Genomic DNA, 21,418 nt, shown 5'->3' with positions numbered 1-21,418 from the left:
TCGATTTAAATAATTAAATTACAAAATAAATTGCTATTTAAAATTTGTAAAAAAATGCGATAAATAAATAAATCGACCACAGTCGTAATATTCGATTACCATATAATTTCTAAATCGGAGTAACGCATGTATAATTAATCACTCATAAAACAGAGTTTGACAAAGATTTGGAGCACTTTTGCATCTATAACATATATATATATATATATTTTTTTTTTAAATAATCTCAAAAATATTCGAGAGAGAGAGAGAGAGAGAGAGAGAAGTAAATAATATAATTCATAATTAATATAACGTCTTTTATTTACGTCTTTTAAAAAGAGATAAACAGGTACTGCAGTTTGCGAGTAATAATGAATTTTTTAATGATCGAAAATTTGTCTGACAATGAGATAATTATAGAGATATGCTAGTAGTAATTATATTATTAACGCAGTAATATTATGTCTTTATATACCCTAAAAAATTAGCGTCTCAGTTATTAGGAGAATATATTTTGCGAGGAGATAACTATAATATATATATATTGACGACCTCTTTACAAATTATATTCTTTTAATAACGTAGACATGAAAATTTTCACAAACTTGCGCCTTGATATTATATTGTTGTTTACTAATTATACATATTCTTCTATTATTTTTCTGATTTTTGTTTAGAATTACAATTCATGTAACTTTTTTAATATTTATATTTTCTTAGAATATATCTTTTTCAAATATTAATTTTGGATAAAGTTTTATATTTATTCCTTGTTACATTGTTTCTCGACATAATCAGCAGCCATTTGTACTATACGAGCTACAGTCTCGGGCGTACCATATTTTTCTTCGAAATTTTTAAATTTTGTAAATAAAGTCTTCATTTTTCTTGTTGAAAGTGTTTGAACGCAGGCCCGTTCCAATACTCTCCTGTAAACGCAAAAATTATATTTATTAAAATGATATATATCCTTTTCTCATGCTTGAAATATATTAAAATATCTATACCTGGCTATGTCAATGTCTTTAGATCTTATCAAGCAGTCTATGTAACATGACCATACATCGACACGTTTTGGATAAGAGCTCAGGATATGTTCGAATAATGTCTGTGCTCGTTCCTTATCTCCCAGTTTGTTTTCCAAATTCGCAAATCTTACTAATAAATTCACATCTGTAAAAAAATATGCAAACAGTTAAAAATACAAGTTAAGTTTTTTCTACAAATAAATAAAATATTAAATATATATATATATTGCAATATATGCTTACGTTGAGATGCAGGCAATGATTGCAATGCTCGTTGCATAATGTGTCGCGATTTTTCTTTTAAACCAATCTTCAGGAATGCAGCACCACAGCTTATCCATGTTTCAGGATCCTGTTTGAATTTGCCGATCATAGTGGCGACCAATTTTTCTAATTCAATCATTCTACTAGCATCCGCATGTACAGTCAACATGTGTGTATATATTTTGAATGCGTCATTGGTCTGCACAGCTTCTCGAAACACGTCGTTCAGAGATTCCAAAGTGCCGAATCTAGATTCCAGATTTAGCCAAGCGTTCCATACGTTTAACCGTTCGTTTTCTTCCCTGAAATTAATCGTTTTAATGGCTCGTTTCACGACCGCTCTCGCTTTATCAATTTCCGTGGCTTGCAAATGATATGCCATATACTGCAACCACACCAAGGAACTGTCGGGACTGGATAAGACCAATTTATCAAATTGATCTATCGAATTGGGTATTTGATTACTCGCTAGAGCTTCCTCTCGTTGACGGATCTTGCGTTCCTTTTCGCGTTCCTGCTCTCGACGCTCGGCTGCGCTCAATTTCTTCTTTTTTCGCTTAGGTTCTTCCTCAGGTTCCTCCTCATCATCGCTAGATGTTTCAGCAGCAGCAGCTAAGTTTGCTTTATCGTCCCAGGAAAATCCACACTCTTGAATATGTAATCTATCCGCATTCGGTTTATCTTCTTCTATTTCACTCTCATCGGATGAATCTTTACTCAACTCAGAGTACTCATCTACATCCTTTATTCTATTTTTCTCTTCATTGATTTCGGTTTCCTCTTCATTGATTTCGGTTTCATCTTCTTTGATTTCGGTTTCCTCTTCTTTGATTTCATATTCCTTCTTATTCTCTTTCTCTGGTTTTCTTTGCTTCGATGAATTTGTAAATGTTGTTACATTGTGTTGTTCGGGTATTTTCTTTCTTTTCAAATTTTTCTTTGTAATTGCAGTTGTATCCTTTGGGATTTTGGTTTCAAACGCAGACTTTAACATACAGATGGGAACAATATCAGACTCGTTTCCCGTCATTATAACATACACTCGAATCTTGGCGTGAATCGTGTAAGGCGTTAAATCAGGAGAGATGTCATTAACGTGTCGGCGAACGGGTAATGCTGCTAGATATCCTGCACCATTGCGTTTTATGAGAAGAAGTATCAACCACTTGGTAATCATTAAAATCTCGGCTCTTAGTACAACACCGGTAGGAAGTTCCGGTAATAATTTTTGCTTCGAACTAATGCCGTTTATTATTCTCGGTAATAATGATATATCGACGAGTTCGTGGACATAATTCTTCCATAAGATTGTACCGGACACTTTGTCTCCAATCTTAAACTCGCCAGAATAATGATCTTTGCGTACTGTTCCGGTCAAATGATCATTAATTCGAAGCACAAGACCGTGTTCAGTAATTTTCTCGATAATGCCAGTAATCTTCTGACCCAAAATTGCCGATGAAATCGGAATGTTCTTATAAAACGTATTGTTCGCTAGTTCCGATAATCTGTTGAGGTATAAACTCAAAACATCCACCGCAGTCATCATTTTAACTTCGTTTTCCAACATACTATCCCATATATCTTTCAACGCCATTGTCAAAGTTAAATATTTCTCTCGCGTATTGATAGCCGTGATTTTAACGAATAATATTTGATTCACATGCAATAGTTCAAAATTGCTGACATTTTTATAAGATACAAATCCCAATTTCGAATAATTTTCAATAGGTAAGACAACTCTCACACCGTCTTGAGACATATCTGCGATTGTACATGGAATACAATCACCTACTTTTAATAAATCAAAGCTCCTATATCGTTCTTGTGTCACAAAAGTACGTGAAAGTATTATACTTGGCTTTGTAGCGAAAACTAAAGCTGAAATTACATCTCCAGGATTATATTTTGATGCCAATAAACTGCCAATTTCAATACATGGAGCCATATGACCCGCTGGTAAGAACGCTGTTGTGACGTTTTCATCATTTTCTCTATGAATTCTTAAATATACACCTTTGATGGACGATTCTATAACTGTTCCTTCAATCATTTCTCCAATCGAAAAATTTTCAGTCTGCTGTTTCTGTTTTTCAGTAACAATCTTTAGTTTCATTTCATTGTTTTCAATAGATTCGATGCATACAGTAATAGTTTGACCAATGGAGTAATTCCAATTCATATTGTATGTCTTACTGTTTAACGTAGAGCGTGACACCCATCCTTTTATATTCCCATAAAATCTCACCAACAAACCATTCTTATCTATTTTAGTGATTGTACCATGATATTCCAATCCGCATTGTGCATTATGAATATCATGTAAAACTGGTAGTTTGCTTTTTATTAGCGACTGTTTCAAAGTAAATATTACATTCACATTATCGCCATTAGAAGTTTTGAGTTCCAAGACTCTTGCTTCGATGCTATCTCCGATTTTCATTTTATTTAATGCGCTTAAACCACTATCAGATACATGTATCGGTGAAACAGATCCCAAAATATTTCCTGCTTGTACATGCATATAGCCACTACCTTTATTAATATAGGTAATAGTTACAGTAATGATATCACCACAGTTAAGATCAGAAGCTGAAAAGTATTTCTGTTTTAAAATTTTATCCTCCATTGTACAGACATAAAGATGCTCCATCCAATTGTATGCGAGTATTCTGCACTTATGTGTAGAACCTTGTTTAAACTCGGTCGAGATTTTGGCAAACGGCACATTAGTTTTTACTAAAGAAACAAATCCACGGAGTCCAGATTTAGATATGTTTAAAATTACCCCATTGGATTCCTTGTACAAAACTTTGGCCTTTTGTATAATATCACCTTTACTCAATTTCTCTTTTTCAGATTCGTCAGTTAGTAGACTAAAGTAAGCCAACTTTACAGTTGGTAATATATATAACAGTGTACCAGTCACTTCCATATTTTCTATATACATGGTCAAAGGATTGTCTAGATAAATTTGATTTATGTATCCAATATTATCTTTCCCAAATGTAATTTGTAAACCATTGGAGAGTACCTTTGTCACACAAAGAGACAATTTTGTTCCTGGTGCTAGAACATCTAAAGAGGCTATATCGTGTACACTAACGTTATTAATCTTTTTTCTTTTAGCTGACAATTTGATGACAGATGAGTAATTTGCAGTTTCTACCTCATTAATTATGCACAAAAGTTGATTACCTGGAACTAAATAATTTGTAATGTTAATAAATTGTTTTATAAGTAGAATACTAATTCAATATGAAATTATACTTACAATATTTCTTTTCTTTATCAACATCCTTGGTAGCAAGAAATGCTCTAACACTAGCTATGCCTGTATCAACTACATAGCCATGATCCTCTATACTTTTAATAGTACAAACTATCTTTGCATTTTTTACAAGATAACTATTATGTACATTTTGATTTATTAACTGTGGCTCCAGAGATAAGTTGTACAACCATTTTCCTTGGGAAGTTATATTCTTAACATAACATACTACATAATCCCCAGGATTATATAAATCTGGCAAAGGTTTAAATTCATTTGATTGGATGGCTTTTGTGCTGATTATATTTTGCAATAGATTTGTATATGATTCGCTCAGATTTGTGATTTCTACACGCCCTAAAATTCCACCTGGTATAGATATAATTAAGTCATACTCTGATACTCGAGAAATTCGGCCGAGAACTGTCATTCCTTCACGTAATGTTAAATTGGATAAGCGTTCTGCAGTAGCAATAAGACTTATTTCTTTCTCATTTCTTACATTATCTCCTTTTTTTATTCGAGTTTTACGTTTCTTCTTCAATTTAGATTGCTCATCAAACAACTAAAATAAAATATTATATTATTAATTTCATTTAGGAACGCACAAATAAATTTCTATACATGTACAAAATTTAATTTTAAAAAAACATCTATACATCAATTCTTCATAGAGAGTTTCAGGTATATGTTCAAAAAATATATATATACATATCTGATACAATAGATAACTAGAAAATAAAAATTTTAACAAAAACGCTACATCTTGAAACTTTATAAATTTAACTAAATTTTATATTTAGAAATAATTAAAAAGAATAAAATTATATATTTACCATATTTGACGATCTCTTAATTTCGCGTTTCTTTCCGCCTCTAGGAAAACTCTCCATCTAAAAATAACAATAATTAATTAAATATTATAAACATAAAAAATATTAGGTTAACAACAATACTGATTAAATATTAGCTTATGTTGAGATATTGAATTTATTGAAGCTCGCACAAATTGTATATTTAAAAAATCGTTATATTGCATATTTTATACTGCAATTATATCCTATACTTACTGTGCAATTTATAAGAATAAAAAATGTAACGTAAATGTAAAGTGAAGAAGTCTCGCGTGTTTATCGATAAATTTGTATCCGTTGACCCTCACGTGGATCCGCATTGACCAGTTGCGGTTTTGGCCTAAGAGTAAATTTTCATTTGTCACATCAGAGAGAAGACTGAGAGATGTCATGGCCCGCTTTTAGGTGATCCCTGGAAGCGATACTCCCTCTGTGGACATTAAAAACGTGAACATGAACTACAAAGCTAATGTCCACGAATGTTCTCAGAGGGTAACATATATGTCTCTCTGATAATATAAATAATATAAATAAAAATATAAATAATTTAATTAATAATAATTTATTATATTATAAAAATATTAGTATGTTATTTATTATATTATAAAAATATTAGTATGTTCTCTCTTTCCACGCTATTATTTATTTATGTGTGTTCTTTTTCTTCTCAACATCATTTATTTATTTTTTATTTATTTATTTATTTATTTATTTAGCTCGCTCTAAGTCAGTCTTCTAAAATGCAAAACTAAATATTATAGAATTTGACTTTGAAAATAAAATAATCGAATAAATTCAAATAAATAGCATAACAAAAGATTCCGTGATAAGTTATTTAATAAATAATCAATTTTAATTAATTAATGAAAATACTTCTATAATTTGATATTCCGCGTTAGCGTATATTTTATAATATATAAAATATTTCGGCAACGAATTATCGATAACACGATGTTCGACTTTGGCAATACAAAAAATAAACAGTAGCGCGCTATGTTAAAGCTTTAATATTAAAATTAACTATATTTCGACCAATGCTTTAAATTTTCTCAATCCTTGTTATTAAACAATATACAATTTAATCGAAAATCGATTAAATGATAGAAATCCAAAATATTAAATAATTACTTCGATCGTTGCGATTTTTACGGACAATAATAATTATTATAATATTTAGAGTCACAAATATATTTCATCCGTGTTACTTTATCGTTCTACTTGACAATCTAAATGTAATTTGGATTGTGAGAGAACACGAAGTAAATCAATCGAATTATAGATGCAAATAATTAGCATAATGAAAGGATAAATTGTTTAATAAATAATCAATTTTAATCAATAAATTAAAATACTTCATTAATTTAATATTCCGCGTTAATGTACATTTTATAATATATAAAATATTTTGGCAACGAATTATTGATAACACGGTGTTCGACTTTGGCAATATAAAATATAAACAGTAGCGCGCTATGTTTCGGCTTTGTCTTTGACTCTCGAGTAATAAGGTAGTGGTGAGAAACGTTTCGTATTGTATTGTAATTTTTTTACTAAACACGATTACGATTAGTATCGAAACATAATTTGCTTTAAATATTAATATAAATTAATTAATTAAAAATTAATTCACGACATGAAACTGTATCGCAACTATAAATCTTTATCGAATCGCAATCATTCATTACCGTGATTAAAAATTGAAACAAAATATACATAAAAAGGGATAAAAGACTTAATTATGTTATGAACTTTCGATCATTGATGCTTATTATATTTCATTAACAATATTAGAATTAATTATATTTTGACCAATACCTTAAACTTTAACAATCTTTGTTAATTAAACAATGTACAATTTATCGAGAATCGATTAAATGATAGGAATCCAATGTTAAATAATTGCTTCGATCGTTGCGATCTTTACGGACAATAATTATTATTTCAATACCTAGAGTCACAAATATATTTCATCCGTGTTACTTTATCGTTCTACTTGAAAATCTAAAAATAATTTGAATTATGAGAAAATACAAAGTAAAACAATCGAATTATAGATGCAAATAAATAGCATAACGAAAAGCTCCATGATAAATTGCTAAAAAATAATCAATTTAAATCAACAAATTAAAATACTTTTATAATTTAATATTCCGCGCGCGAATAGTTTATATTACAGAGAATATTTCGGCACGAGAGAATTATCAATAACACCGTGTTCGACTTTGATAAACAGTATCGCGCTATTGTTAATACGTTACACGGCTTTATTATCATTCGCACAGTACCTTGAGCAATAAAGTAGTGACGTTTCATATATTATCAAATTCTTTCTATACATAGTCGACCCTGGCGATATAAACAGTACCGCGGTAATGTTCTTGACTTACGATCATTCGCTCAGTGGCTCTTGAGCAGTGAAGTAGTGATGTGAGACGTTTCATATATTATCAAATTCTTTCTCTAAACACAATTGCAAGTGCAACGAGGAACTTTTCGTGAATAAGTGTAAGTGCAACGAGGATTAAAGTGCCACGAGAAAAGAGCGAAGGAAGCAAAAGAAAAAAGGAGGTTTTGGAAGTGGATGGATCAATAAGATATGATGTAAGTCATTAACATAAATTATTTATCACATTCATTATTTATTATATTGTTGCGTCCCCGCGTCCCGCTGAATGTATTCGTCACCCGTTGAATTCTTTCGAAGAAGATCGTTTTCGCGCGCGTTGTCAAGATATTGTTATAAACAACGACTGTCAGAGAGTCTAAGCCCAGCTGTCAAGTTGTGCGGACGCGCGTCTATTTGTGATCCGTTTTACGATTATTCTGAATTCTTGTATGTCACTCGCGATTTATTAAAATTCTTGTGCACCTTAAATCGCGTTATTATTTACGAGTGTACGAGCGTCATCGTATGCTAAGTATTTTGCCGATTGTTTCGCGCGCGTTCGATATATATCGCGTTCGATATATACCGCGTTCTGCGGACGCAACAATATATAAATTATTTATCAATAATATATATATTCAAAATATGCATATTTCTCGTTTCGTTTTATTTCTCTGATTATGATTTAATAGTGATTTTAAATTGTATAATATATATAATACATAAACTTATAAAAAATATTCCATATTAGTTTAAAATAATTAAAACATTAATAAAATTTTTTATTAATTAATATTTTCAGATACTTTTATGTTTTATAAAACATTTCAAATTAATTAATATATTATATATTAATATATTAATATATTTATATATTAATATAAATTAATATATTTATTTAAATATTTCATATATAAAAAAATAGAAATTTTTTTATTTATCATATTTTTAAAAGTTTATTTCTAAGAAATATAAATTATTTTGTAATTACGCAGTTTATAATATTAAAATATATCTATTTAAAAGTAAAAATGTAAAAATTAATTGCGCGCAATAATTAGGTTTAAAATCAATTATTTTGAACATTGCTTTGTATAATAGATGTTCTCTTATTCTTTATATTTTTATTTATCATTCATATTTGCGAATTTAAATTTATGTACTATATTACAAAATAAATTTAAAATTATGTATTATATTATATATAAAATTATATATAATATAACCCTCCCATGGGGTACACCTTGTCGCGGTGGGAGGGCTTAGTACTTGGATGGTGCCTTGAGGTTTATCTTAAATTTTTCTATTTACGATAAATTTTAAGGTGCCTGAATGGGAAGCTAAGTACCCTTTCGCATCGTCGGTGCCGTCAACGTGCCGCGGACGGCAAGCGCTTCGTTACCGCGTTTTCGCGTTGTAGTATTCTCGCGTCGTCGCGTTTTCGCGGAACTTTTGGACTTTTCATATAAAATCCCAATTTCATTTATTGTCACGAGTCTCTACTTCCGATGCCAACTAACTGGGATGTTTCGAGTTTGCACACGTTGCTATGCAACGTACACTCTTGCTTCGTGCTTCGTCAAGTGATTCGGCCCGAATTAGTTAGAACTCGATCGATTGCTCGGAATGGTCGTCAATGGGTCCCTTCTCTTTGCTCGTCTACAGCCACACGCACTGCGTGTGTTAACCCTGTCGAGGAGTCGAGTGGATTCCCCTAGGCACGATTTTCGCTCGGTAAAAGGGGTTGCCTCCCCATTTTCTAAATTGCTGAATGTAAGCATTTAAAAAATGTGGGTATCCTCTTCTTTTGCCGTCTACTAGCCTGGTGTAGCATATAGCAACCGCGGGAGGCATAATATGTCCGGGCGGAGCACCTGAAATCGTGCTTAGCGGGTCCAGGTTCGATACGAGATAGGATAATTATGCGCGAAAAAGAGTTGGTGAACTTCATCTTCCTCTATTTCCGTCAATCGTTTCGTCTTCTTTCCGGTTTGGGCTTAGTCCTTGCTCGTTGTATCGTTGCAGTCCCGACCGGTTGGCTCGAAGTTAATTCTTGTAAGTGAAATGGGATTTTCGCTTGTACCGAAACCGGGAGTGCCGTCTAATAATGTATAGGTATAGATATTAAGTATATACATCGCGCAGTCATGTATAAAATTTTTAATATGTTCTTATACAAAATTATCGTTTCAACAAAAGATTTTTATCGCTGTCCCTCTCGTCAGATAATATTCCTAAATATTGCTAATTAAATATAAAGAATTATCGAATAAGAGTGTGAAGATTCGATGTGATAGGTCAACGATTAAATATTAGCTTTACAAAATTTAACGATTACCTTCGATATTATAGAATCGCGAGTTAATTATTATGAATTTAATAATTTATTTCTTCAGTCATATTTGTACTTACGAATTTTGTATCGGAAAATATTCATAAATAAATTAATAAATTACGGTTGCGAAATCATCGTGTTTTTCGCGCGTTCTTTTCGCATTCTTAGACGAGATTGTCGTTTTAATAAAAGAGTTATCGTTGTTCCTTCGGTTAAATAAACGTTAATAAAAGTTGCGTGGCTCGTACCGCCGAAGAGTCGAAACGATTTTCATCATGGAGAATTATTTCTCACCGGTTCTTGTGAGATCCATTCGCGACGTCTAGTTCGGTGGCCTGTTAAAAGTTGGGAATTTTTATTGTAAGATTGGAACTAATCCCAGGTTTTCCTGGCAATTTCCGAAAGCAATGATTTCGGTAGTAATTCAACGACGATACGCTTCTTTAACGTCAAATTAATTTAAATAATTTATATTTAGATGAGAGAAATGTATCTTTTCTTTTTTTCGTTAAAAAATGTTCTTCATTATTAGGATTGGTATCATTATTGTCTATATAATGCCAGAAAGATTTAATAGTAGATTAAATATGGATATAGCGTTGTGTATAAATTTTAATTTTTTAAATAATTTCATAATTTAATTAATTTTTATTAATTTTTATGATAAAAATGATTAGGAACGAATATATTTTATTAATTATTAATTAATTTGAAAAAATTATTTAAAATACATGCACAAATTAACGTATCCAAAATATTTTTATAATTTTTGTTAATATAATATATTATATATACGCGAAATTATACATGAATGTTACATAAAATGTGCGAGTACTTAAAAAGAGACGAATCGAATGGGTACCCCTATATCAGTAAGATATTGATTAAAAGAAAAATATATTATTAATTTAAACGTTACAAGAATAAGAATCTAGATAATTAATCTAGAATTAATTGTATATTTAAAATTATTTCATTTATTTTATTTTGAACACTATTCGAATTGAAATTTTTTAAATCTTGCTGTTATCGGGTTCGATTCGTCTCGCGCGCGACGGTACCCCAAATTATGTGTTCGCACATTTAACACAAACTCCAATAATGCATGTATTTTATTATTTATAAATATAATCGTTCGTAATCACATTTCGATAATAAAGGTTATATCCATTTAATTTTCAATAAAGAAATATATTTCTTAGTAATGGAAGAACACGTTTTCTGACGTGAATATCAATTTCGCGAATTGAAAATAATGACGAGGGATATTTGTCTTTGATTTAATACTGAAATCATTGCTATCGGGAATAGTCCGGAAGATCCAGGATTCGTTCCCTCCTACAGTGAAATTCCCGACGTTCAATGGATCACTTAACTTTTCTTCGCAGATTGATCTTGCGAAATCTGATGTAGAAACAAGATGTTAATCGTTCTCCATTTTTAAGATCGTTCCTCTTTTTATCGGATATTATCGGTATGTCACTTGCGTATCTGCAATTGAATATTTTGAATATTATCGATTTATTTATTCGTCGCGTTTTATCGCGAATTTTAAATCGCGATTTATCTTAAAAATTCGCAAGTAAATCGGTTGGTGAATTGTATATTCACTAACATTACAGACCTCAAATGATTGTTGAAATATTTTTGATTTCTTATACTTTCGTGATAATAATTATATCGCGCTCGTATCTATTGAGAGCTTCGATCATTATATTTATTCGTCGCGTTTTCTCGGGAATTTTAAATCGCGATTTATCTTATAATTTAATCGTTGACTTATACATTAAAGCTTTGTTTATCTTTTCACGTCTTTGAATATTGTTTTTAATAGTTCGTGCAAAATGCTGGTAGTGCAAATATTTTCTTCTATAATTTAAAAGACGATCGATGACTATATTAATGACTGTTTTAATCGTGATTCTTTACATTATTTAAATCTTATTAAACTCTACTATTACATCGATTATTAAAGGGACTTTGAAAATCATTCGTTCCGTTATTTTCTATTAAACGTGGCCACAACGCGATTTTTAATTATATTTTAAAACTTATAGAGCTCATTTCTTCTTATTCAGCTAATCATGCGCGAAATAAGATATGTATTTTATTCTCAATCGTGAAATTCGTATAAAGTCGCGTATTAATCGCAAATAAATCGGACAATAAGTTTTATGTTCATAAACAATACGGATCACAAATGTTTGCTAAAATATCTTCGTCTGTCAACATTTGTGTGATAATAATTATATCGCACGCGTGTCTATTGATGGTTTCGATTATCATATTATAAAAATTATGCGTATCTCGCAATCGCGCGAATATTCCGATTATTGTCGATTTCTTTATTCGTGGCGTTTTCTCGCGAATTTTAAATCGCGATTTATTTAGTAACTTAATTGTTGATTTCGAAGTTTATTCTATCTTTTCATTTTGAATATTTCCTTTGATAAGGATTCCTCTACACAAAATGCGCCAGTAATGCAAATACTTTCTTTTACAATCGAAGAAACAATCAATAATTTTATTAATGACTCTTTTGATCATGATTATTTACGTTTATACGTTATTTATATAAAACTAATTAAATTCTATTATTCTATGTCGATTATTAATAATATATATCGCGTAATTAATCATCATTAATCAGTCTTGTCTGGTCTACGTAAAAATTTTTAGTAAATTTTATATTATACGTATACTTTGGACACTTTCGTGTAATAAATTTTATTTTGCATTAAGTTTAATATTATAGTTTATATTAAATTTGTATTATATTTTGTAATACATATTTCTAATGCATTGTATTTTATGTTTTCTGCATTAAATTTTGTAATATATATATTTGTAATGTAATTATTTTTATATTACATAATTTAATATTTTGTAATGTGTTTTTTATGTAATTGCAAATTAATTATAATTTACGTTGTATATATTATAATTATGTAATATATATTTTTTATATGTATTATATTCTCTGTTTAAAAACTCTATTAAAAAAAATAAAAATAAATAAAAAAATTTTTCCTCCTCAATTTTTCCTCCCCTGTATCTCCACCTTAACGAAGGCATTTCCCAGGTGAGGGGATTTCAGTACTCTCATGAACCTGAGAGCTATGCCGGCGATAACATACGCCGATATTCATATAGTCTATTCTTATATTTAAAATCATTTGGACAACGTATGGGCACACATACATACACATATAGGTAAGTAATTTATAAAAATTATTTTTATAAAAATTATTATTTATCATATTTATATATTATTTTCAAAATAATGATTGTTATACTCTGGTGCTACCGGCATTTCGTGGACATAGCACGGAACAAAACCAGAAATTGTACACATTATATATTACCCTCTGAGAACATTCATGGACTTTGGCTTTGTAGTTCATATCCACGTTTTCAATGTCCATAGAGGGAGTATCGCTTTCAGGGATTACCTAAAAACAGGCCATGACATCTCTCAGGCTGTGGTCAAGGGGACGCTGAAGATGCTTTGAAGCGTTTGATTGACCAATCAGGGTAAAAGGAGTAAAGATTTCTTTAATCTGATTGGTCAATCAAACGCTTCAAAGCATCCTCAGCCTCAGTCTTCTCTCTGGTCACATGACAAGTCTCGTCGTACAATCTGATTGGCTACAACTGTAAAAAACTATCGAAATCCTAGGAAGTTTCTATCCGACAACCAATCAGACGTCTGACAAATTTCATCGTATGACACATGAATCCTTATGGCGAACTAGTTTAAATTGCTCCAAAGTCGAGCAACGAGAGGCGAGAGGTTAAATTTTGTATATGGATTATATTATAGTATTTGTAATTTATTGAGTGGATCATCATGCTTTCGTATCGTATAAACAACTTTCTGCGGCATACGTATGCTTGTACAATTTCCAATTGCCGTAGTTTTGCGTCAACAAGCGTTGAAACAGGTATTATTATTGTTGATAGAAGTATCCAAGTTTCTTTGCTTTTTCTTAAAGCGAATTAATATATATTTATCAAATATTTTTGCATATAATTTTCATAGATATAGGTCTACAAGAAAGAGATCCTGCACCATATTTCTTTAATAGATATGTTCAGTCGTATCTCAAAAAATTGACAACAGTAGATTATACAAAAATCTTCAGGACTCGCAAAGATGGACACAGACTCAAAGCACCAGAGTATAAATTTTTAACAGACGAGGAACTTCAGGAAGTTACAAAAGCAGCAAAGCGTAGAGCACAGAAATATTTGCAAATGCCACCAGTGGTGAAGCAAAGAGTAGACCCATCTGTGTCGCTATGCGAAGACCCTGCATTAAAGGGTCACGATACTGCTAAATACGTTTTTACTGATATCACATATGATCTTAACAACAGGGAAAGATCTATAGTGATTAGAGAACCTGAGGGCACATTGAGGCATGCCACTTGGCAAGAGCGAGATAGGATTGTGCAAATCTATTTTCCAAAACCAGCGAGGGAGATAGAAAAACCAAAAATGTTTGAAGGCGAATATTTGAAAGTAAGAAAATGGTAGCAAACACTATAATGAAGCTTTAAATAATAAAAACTTTAAAGCTTCATTGTAATATTACGTTTGCTGACATTTATATGTTTAAGAACAACTTTAACACAAGAAAAAGAAAAAATATTATTGTTATTAATAATATAACTCTCATATATTATTGTTATTAATATTCCAATTTTCTTCACAGGACTTGTTAGATCGCAACGAATATATATTCATATTAGATAGAGCGTGCGTGCAATTTGAGCCGGACGATCCGGATTATCAAGCGATCACCCGAGAAGTCTACGAACATATAAACAGAGAGAAACATTTCGATATTTTGAGATCTACGCGTCATTTCGGACCGATGGTATTTCATCTAGCGTGGACGAGAAATATCGACAACTTACTGTGCGAGATGATTGAGACTGAGCGGATTGAACACGCCGCGATACTAATACGTCTCTTACATTTGATTTATCCCTCGATGAAATCAGCGATCGAGGAGTGCAATGTTAGGGATAATGTAGAATTTATCATGCACTATGCACGCCTCGAAGAGAAAAGTATAGTTGAGAAACTCTTGCAATCGTATAAAGAATTGCAACAAGTCCATCAAATCGTTCAGGAAAGTATTAAACAAGAACAAGAACAAGAACATAGCATTCAGAACCTGAATTCAGAAACTGAAAAGGTAAATATAAATCAATAAATGTAAATAAAAATCAATAAAAAATCTAGAATTGTATAATTATCTCTGTAATTCGCGTTCCATCTATGTAATAATATAAGAACACGTTTATTCGAAATATCCTGATGATATAATTTTTCTCGAAAGATAAACTACCTAGCAATGTGTTTAAAAACAATGGATTTGATTACTCGAAATAATGTAGCTTGTTTAAAGATGAAAAGATTAAAGGTACTTGCAAATTAAATCGATAACAATTAAATTACAAAGGCTTTTAATAAGAGAAGACAATCTAATATCGAAAGTCATTTACTTATATTCAGTTTTAATCTTTATTAAGAAAAAAATTCGCTACGCTGTTCCCTTTAGAATACCCTATAGAAGAAGAGTGGGACTGTATTACACGGTATATCATGATTTACTTTTTATTCGTTGTTTGTAAGGTTGAATTAATCGATGGATAACAGAGATAAACGGTGATCGTCAGGATAATTCGATGATTATTACTCGATTATTTTATTATACGTACGGTACTTACAAACATTTACAAATGTAACAAGTCAATTCGATTTGGCGTACAGGATCATCAGAAAACATTACACTAATGATTCTCGCTAATCGCGTTATGGGAGAGAAAACGAAGGATAAAAAAAAACGCAAATCGATCACGAATGGTCCGCGCTTGATTCGCGCGGATCGGTAGCGCGCATCTTCGATCCGAAACGCCTCGTTTACGATTAGAAGGGAGGAAAGGGCGGGATGGGGACCTAAAAATTGATTATACTTAGCTCACGCGTGCGTGCGTGCATTAAACGTATATCCCTCGATAACAAATATAACATCCTAATACTATTGCGATACTCTCAGGTGTATCGCCGCAAACGAAAATGCACTGTTCAAAGTAGCTTTCGTAAATGCAATATATAATTGTGGCGTAAGTACCTACAATAAGCGCGCGCGGAACAATATACAAATCTGAAATATAGAAATAAAATTGAAAAAAAAGACGAGAGAAAAGGAAATCCTTTTTTTTTCTCTTCTTCTTTCCGCTGGGATCTCGCGTTGTGTTAATACTTGATAAGCACTCGCAAGCAAATGCTCCTTATCGATCATTATCGTTCGCCTTATCTTTAATGTATGTGCTCTTATTGTAATTATAATTTCCCTATAGAGATGTATACTTGTGTGACGGTGGAAAATAAATAGTCTTTATACATCTCGCCGCATGTGCGTTCAAACCCCCGGATGCGTTTATTTCACCGCGTCGTAAACGACAATCTGTCTCGCTTATCATGAAATAAATATTAATCGCGATCCCATGATTATATAAATTTATCTATCGCTCATTACTAAATTATAGTAGTAAATTATAGGATTAAAACGTATGTACTTGATAATGTAAAATATTCTTACGTCAATATTTTTCAATTCTTAATCTTATTCCGTCGCAATTTTAGCGACACTTGCGATTCTGTATGGAGACAATGTCATACAGTAAAGCATGCATAATTTCTAAATTCCTAACAATTTATTAATATTTTTTAATTAATTTTCTTCTCAACACTAACATAACACACGAGAGGAATTTTTCGTAATCTATGAGAGAGAGAATAACACAATTATAAATACAGAAAGTCGATTCTCATTCGAAGAATCCATACGCTATCGAGTTAAAATTAAAAGCCCGCAAACGCATCCGAGGATTACGACGAAAATTTCGGTGAACATCTGCTCTAACGAAAGGGAAGGATGAAGCATACAAAATAAATACGCGAATGTGTCAGCTGTTAGGCCCTTCGAAGCATGGTATACGCACTGCATCGAGCACCGATAATCCAATCGACGACGCTAAAAGTCCAAGGGACATCTGAAAGACGCGTCTGTAATTTTACTTACAGACATTTCAGACGTTTCGCATCTTGGACACTTATGATTTTCGTTTGGAAGGCGCGACGACGAGTGCCTTTTGTGCAATAAGCTGCGATAAAATAGTGCGAATCACGCTTACGAGAAACGATCAAAGTGACGCGTGCAAAGTTCTCGCAAAAGTTTCGTCGCATCATAATTTATTTTAGTTTTTATCTAAATGACAAAGGAGAATATCGTTAAAGGATCGACGATCCGCCAACTTGATCGTAAACACATTCGATTTTTCGCCCGCAATGGTGGAAATGAAAAGGATGAAGCGACTCGACGATGCCTTTCTGTGACGCGCAACGTGATAATTAGCTAATAATCGTGCAATCGTGTCCAAGTAATCCAATCCGCAAGGTGCACGTTGTTGCGGCGTTAATTGCAAAATTTAGCAGCGCTGCCGCGTTATTTGGGTTGGTAAATATTGAGCAATATTCCCTTTCTAACGCACGACGTTTCTTTGGCCGCCAAAAGATTTATCGACAGGTCTTTCGCGCGCGTCTTGCCTCTTGATTCTGTTTAACTGTGTTTTTCGAAAGAGAGAGACAGAAAGCGTCCTTCAGTTGCATCGATACGAATTAACGTTCTTTCAGAATCAATTAGTTTTCTATCTTTATGGATCGTGATCTTTATTATTATGATTCTGCAGACTTTAGATTACAAACATACATAGATGTATGGATTTATAATTTACTTAAAGTTTAAAAATTAAATATGCAAAGTCATATTTAAAATTTGGATCCTATGAATTATGTATAAATTGATACTTTTTGTTCTTTTTTAATTCCGTTTTTAAAACAAGAAACGTTTACTAAATCTCGCTTTTACTAATGATTATATAAAATCTAAATCCTGCGTATTATAAATAATAAGATATACTCTTAACGAAAATATAGTATTTGTGTAATAGAATTAATTCAGAAATATATATATTGTCGATGCAACTCAACCGCGAGAGAGATTATGCAAATATTCTTTTTCAATATTTTGCGTCTTATTAGCAGATGTTACATGGATTACACGGTAAACTGACGCTTAAACTTATATATACTCGCATTTGCATCCGATTCCTGTTTTCTGGATCTCTCAAGTTTTCTGTCAACCGTATCTTGTATGTTTTGTGGAACGTCCCTTCTTAGACTCCTTGTATACCCTCGGAATATTTTCTCGCGTAATTGAAGCGCCACCCGTAAATACCTTGCCGGTAACGAGGAATAATCAACGTCGATCGCCTATATCGCTACGCATCCTGTATATGTGTATTTATATATGTGTAAATACGGCTGGATGTGTGTGTGTATATATACGTGTATACACACACGTACGGTAGCAATTATTCTAAGCACGATAAAAGTCACGTTAGGACCGTCGTCATCGTGTACGAAAGGCGCGTGATTTCGCCGATATCGTCGTCGCCGTTTCGTTTTGGCATTAACAACGTGTGAATGTATACGTATGTGTTGTATATGCGCACATGTGCATGAGAGAAGATCGCACAGTATATCTCGTGTATACATATACTATTTATCTATTTTTTTCCACTTAGGTGTATATATTTATATAAATCTCCCTGTCCGCACGCGTACATATAGTATGTATATATTTATATGTATAATATATACGTATTTGTATATTATGTATAATATTTATATGATGATTCGCCTACGTAGAATCTTGACGGTGTTTTACGCTCGCCCTACTACGATGAAGAAAGAACGAAGAGCCGGCTAATTATGGGTGACGGCTGTGTATAATCTTAAAAAAAGTACGCAAGTACATATCGCGTTCTTCTCGTATTTTGGCACAGAAACGTGTTACGAAGAGCATGCCGGATGTGTACGAGGTGTATACAAGGATCGATTTTGAGATTCGAAGGGAAAGATCTCAAGAGACCAAGCGAGAGAGAGAGAGCAAGACGACGCGTCCGACGATAGTGCGATGGAGCACCCGGATTTTATGACCCATCTATCTAGCTGGGCGCATTGAATATGCTCGTGTAAAAGTGCAAAATTCAATGAACCCCGATGAACGCTGCGTATTCTCTTCTCTTTTTCAAAAATGTTGATCGTTCCGTTTACGTGTCCGCGTATATCGAGAGTTTTCCTCGCGCATCGTTTTACAATTATTAATGCTATCGTTAGCCATAGTAATTAGTGCGATATTATGTTCTTACGCGGGTCCCGCGCTAAGTTTCTACGCTTTATTCTACTTCCGCAAGTTAGATGTTACGCGTACATGGCGAAGATTGTAGAAATAATCTTATTTCTTCTCTGTGTTCTTCTTTTTTGTCTTTTCGTCCGCGTCTCTTTGTCAGCCTTCCATTTGATCTGCTTAATTCTACCAATTCTTGTTTTCCTTCTATTATATTCTTCATCCTGTCCATTCTCGTTCGTTCTTCCTCGTTCCTGTTTTTTGTTCCTCTCATTTGACTGTAACTTTTACGACTGTTGTTCATCGGAAGGAGATCAAGGACCACGCGATCTAATGGCCTCGCAATCTCGCCGGCTGTGTTAACTACTCGCCAGTGCGATTTCAGCGGCGATTTTGACAGTCGAGCAACCGATCATCGAGCGGCTTCTCGGTCACAGAATGTCCGTTTCATAAACCTTGCTGGTAGTCGTAGTGGACGTTGTAGTGACAGTTGTGGCCGAGCCGGTGGTTGTCGAAGCCGATACCACCGTCATGGAGGTGGCGACGCTAACAGGGACGACCTGGTTGCCGGTCGTCGTCGTAGTCGTCGTCGTTGCCGCGGAGGTCATCGAGAGTATCTGTCCATTGGTGATCTCTACCTTGGTCGTTTGATTTTGGCCGTTGCTGATAGTCTCTTGCGACACCATCTGCGGCTTGATACTGAGACTGGTGAGGGATCCAGAACTCGCGGCGCTTAAACCGAGACCCATCTTTGCCAGGAGATTGCTTTCGGAGCCGGTTTTCTTCAGGAGATCGGGTGGCGCCGGAGGTACAGTGGTGAGACCGGCCGCGTTTCTTTGTAGCTGTTGCAACCGGGCGTACTGTTCTTGCAAGGCTTTCTGTTTCCTCAGGAGTTCCTGATGCCGTTGTTCCAATTGCTCCTGCCTGCCGCGCTTGCTCTGCAGACCTTCCTGCGAGTTGACGCTCTCGCAGGAGCTCGAGTTGCTGGTCGACAGCACCGCGGAGGATTGCGAGGACGACGAATTGTGTATCGGAGCAGCGACGTTCGATGGCGCCGACCGGTCCCCGCCGATCTGTTCCGTTGTGGACAGGATCGTCGCGGTAGTGTCCGGCGGTAGGGCCATGGGCGGCTTGCCGCCGCGCGTTGCCGGTCGACGTAAAGTCGCGTTGCCGCTCTGCAGACTGCACGGATGATTCCTGGGTGGCAGTTGGGGGCTGGTCGGACTCGCCAGAGGTGATCGGGAGCTAGTGCGTGGCGGCGGTGGCGGCGGTACTCTCCTAGCGCTCGCCAGCTGCAGTAGCTCGACGTTTCGCTCCGGAACCGGCGGCTTCTGTCCGGGTAGGAAAGCCTGCGGCAGTATCGGTACTCCTATGGGCTGCTGCTGCGATGGTTGTTGCTCCTGCAGCGACAACGCCTGTAACCTGGCGATGGGCGGCGAAGTGTCGGTGTCCGAGCTCGACGGATACGAATGTAGACGACGCAGAGTGCCGCTGGCACCCGGCGCCATCCCGGGCAGACCCACCATGACGGCGGAGGCGGGTACCGCGGTCAGGGTGCCGCTCGACGAGTCCACGCTGCCCTTTCGACCGATGTCGCTGATACTGGGCGCGCGAGTACCGCCGCCGCCGCCGCCGCTGGTGGTTGCCGTGACACTCGATTCTCGTAGGCTGGAAGCGCGGCCGATGTCGGCCAGGAGCACGTTCGGACCCGGGTGCACCGACAGACTGCTAGACACGTGGCCCATTTGGGAGCCAGGTCGCGAGAAGGTTTGCAGTTCATCTAGCAGAGCGTCGAGTGCGTTCTCCGGACGCTGCTGAGGGTCGGCGGGTGACTCGTGAGGGTGGCTCCCTCCCCCGAGGACGCTCGCTGACCCCACGACAGTGCGTTCCGCTGGCACAGGGGCAGCTGCCTGTTCGTTCAGATATGTCGAATCAACAGTCGGGCCAGATTTACCTCTGAGGAGACGTCGCGCCAGGGTCTCCTCGCGAGGACGATCTCTCTTCTCAAGCTGGCGCGACGCTCCTCGATG

General features: G+C 34.6%; 3 protein-coding genes across 20 annotated transcripts in view; 1 reads left to right on the top strand and 2 right to left on the bottom strand.

Annotated features, from left to right (window-relative positions):
- Positions 1-335: 335 nt before the first annotated feature.
- On the bottom strand, positions 336-5,777 carry Rrp5 (Ribosomal RNA Processing 5). Its single transcript, XM_083088572.1, has 6 exons — positions 5,616-5,777; positions 5,382-5,438; positions 4,549-5,110; positions 1,254-4,478; positions 990-1,155; positions 336-911 (listed from the first exon to the last, which is right to left on the bottom strand). The coding sequence occupies exons 2-6, from the start codon at positions 5,436-5,438 to the stop codon at positions 746-748; spliced, it is 4,176 nt and encodes a 1,391-aa protein (XP_082944698.1). The 5' UTR covers positions 5,616-5,777; the 3' UTR covers positions 336-745.
- Positions 5,778-13,862: 8,085 nt separating this feature from the next.
- On the top strand, positions 13,863-16,543 carry Mrps22 (mitochondrial ribosomal protein S22). Its single transcript, XM_083088419.1, has 3 exons — positions 13,863-14,064; positions 14,163-14,644; positions 14,838-16,543. The coding sequence occupies exons 1-3, from the start codon at positions 13,971-13,973 to the stop codon at positions 15,342-15,344; spliced, it is 1,083 nt and encodes a 360-aa protein (XP_082944545.1). The 5' UTR covers positions 13,863-13,970; the 3' UTR covers positions 15,345-16,543.
- Positions 15,733-21,418, bottom strand: part of LOC145965091 (uncharacterized) — a 190,287-nt gene continuing 184,601 nt past the window's right edge. For 15 of the 18 annotated variants that reach the window (XM_083088398.1, XM_083088400.1, XM_083088397.1 and 12 more), the window contains one exon: positions 15,733-21,298. In XM_083088398.1, the coding sequence (XP_082944524.1) occupies positions 19,820-21,298 (1,479 nt within the window). In that variant the 3' untranslated portion in view covers positions 15,733-19,819. The remainder of the gene's footprint in view (positions 21,299-21,418) is intronic. The other 3 variants (XM_083088413.1, XM_083088416.1, XM_083088414.1) reach the window with 2 other exon arrangements.

The sequence above is a fragment of the Camponotus vicinus genome, unplaced genomic scaffold, assembly GCF_025532165.1.
Source record: "Camponotus vicinus isolate PSW18456_S1 unplaced genomic scaffold, iyCamVici1.0 SCAF_14, whole genome shotgun sequence".
Lineage (NCBI taxonomy): Eukaryota > Metazoa > Arthropoda > Insecta > Hymenoptera > Formicidae > Camponotus > Camponotus vicinus.
This window is presented reverse-complemented; position numbering and strand designations above follow the sequence as displayed.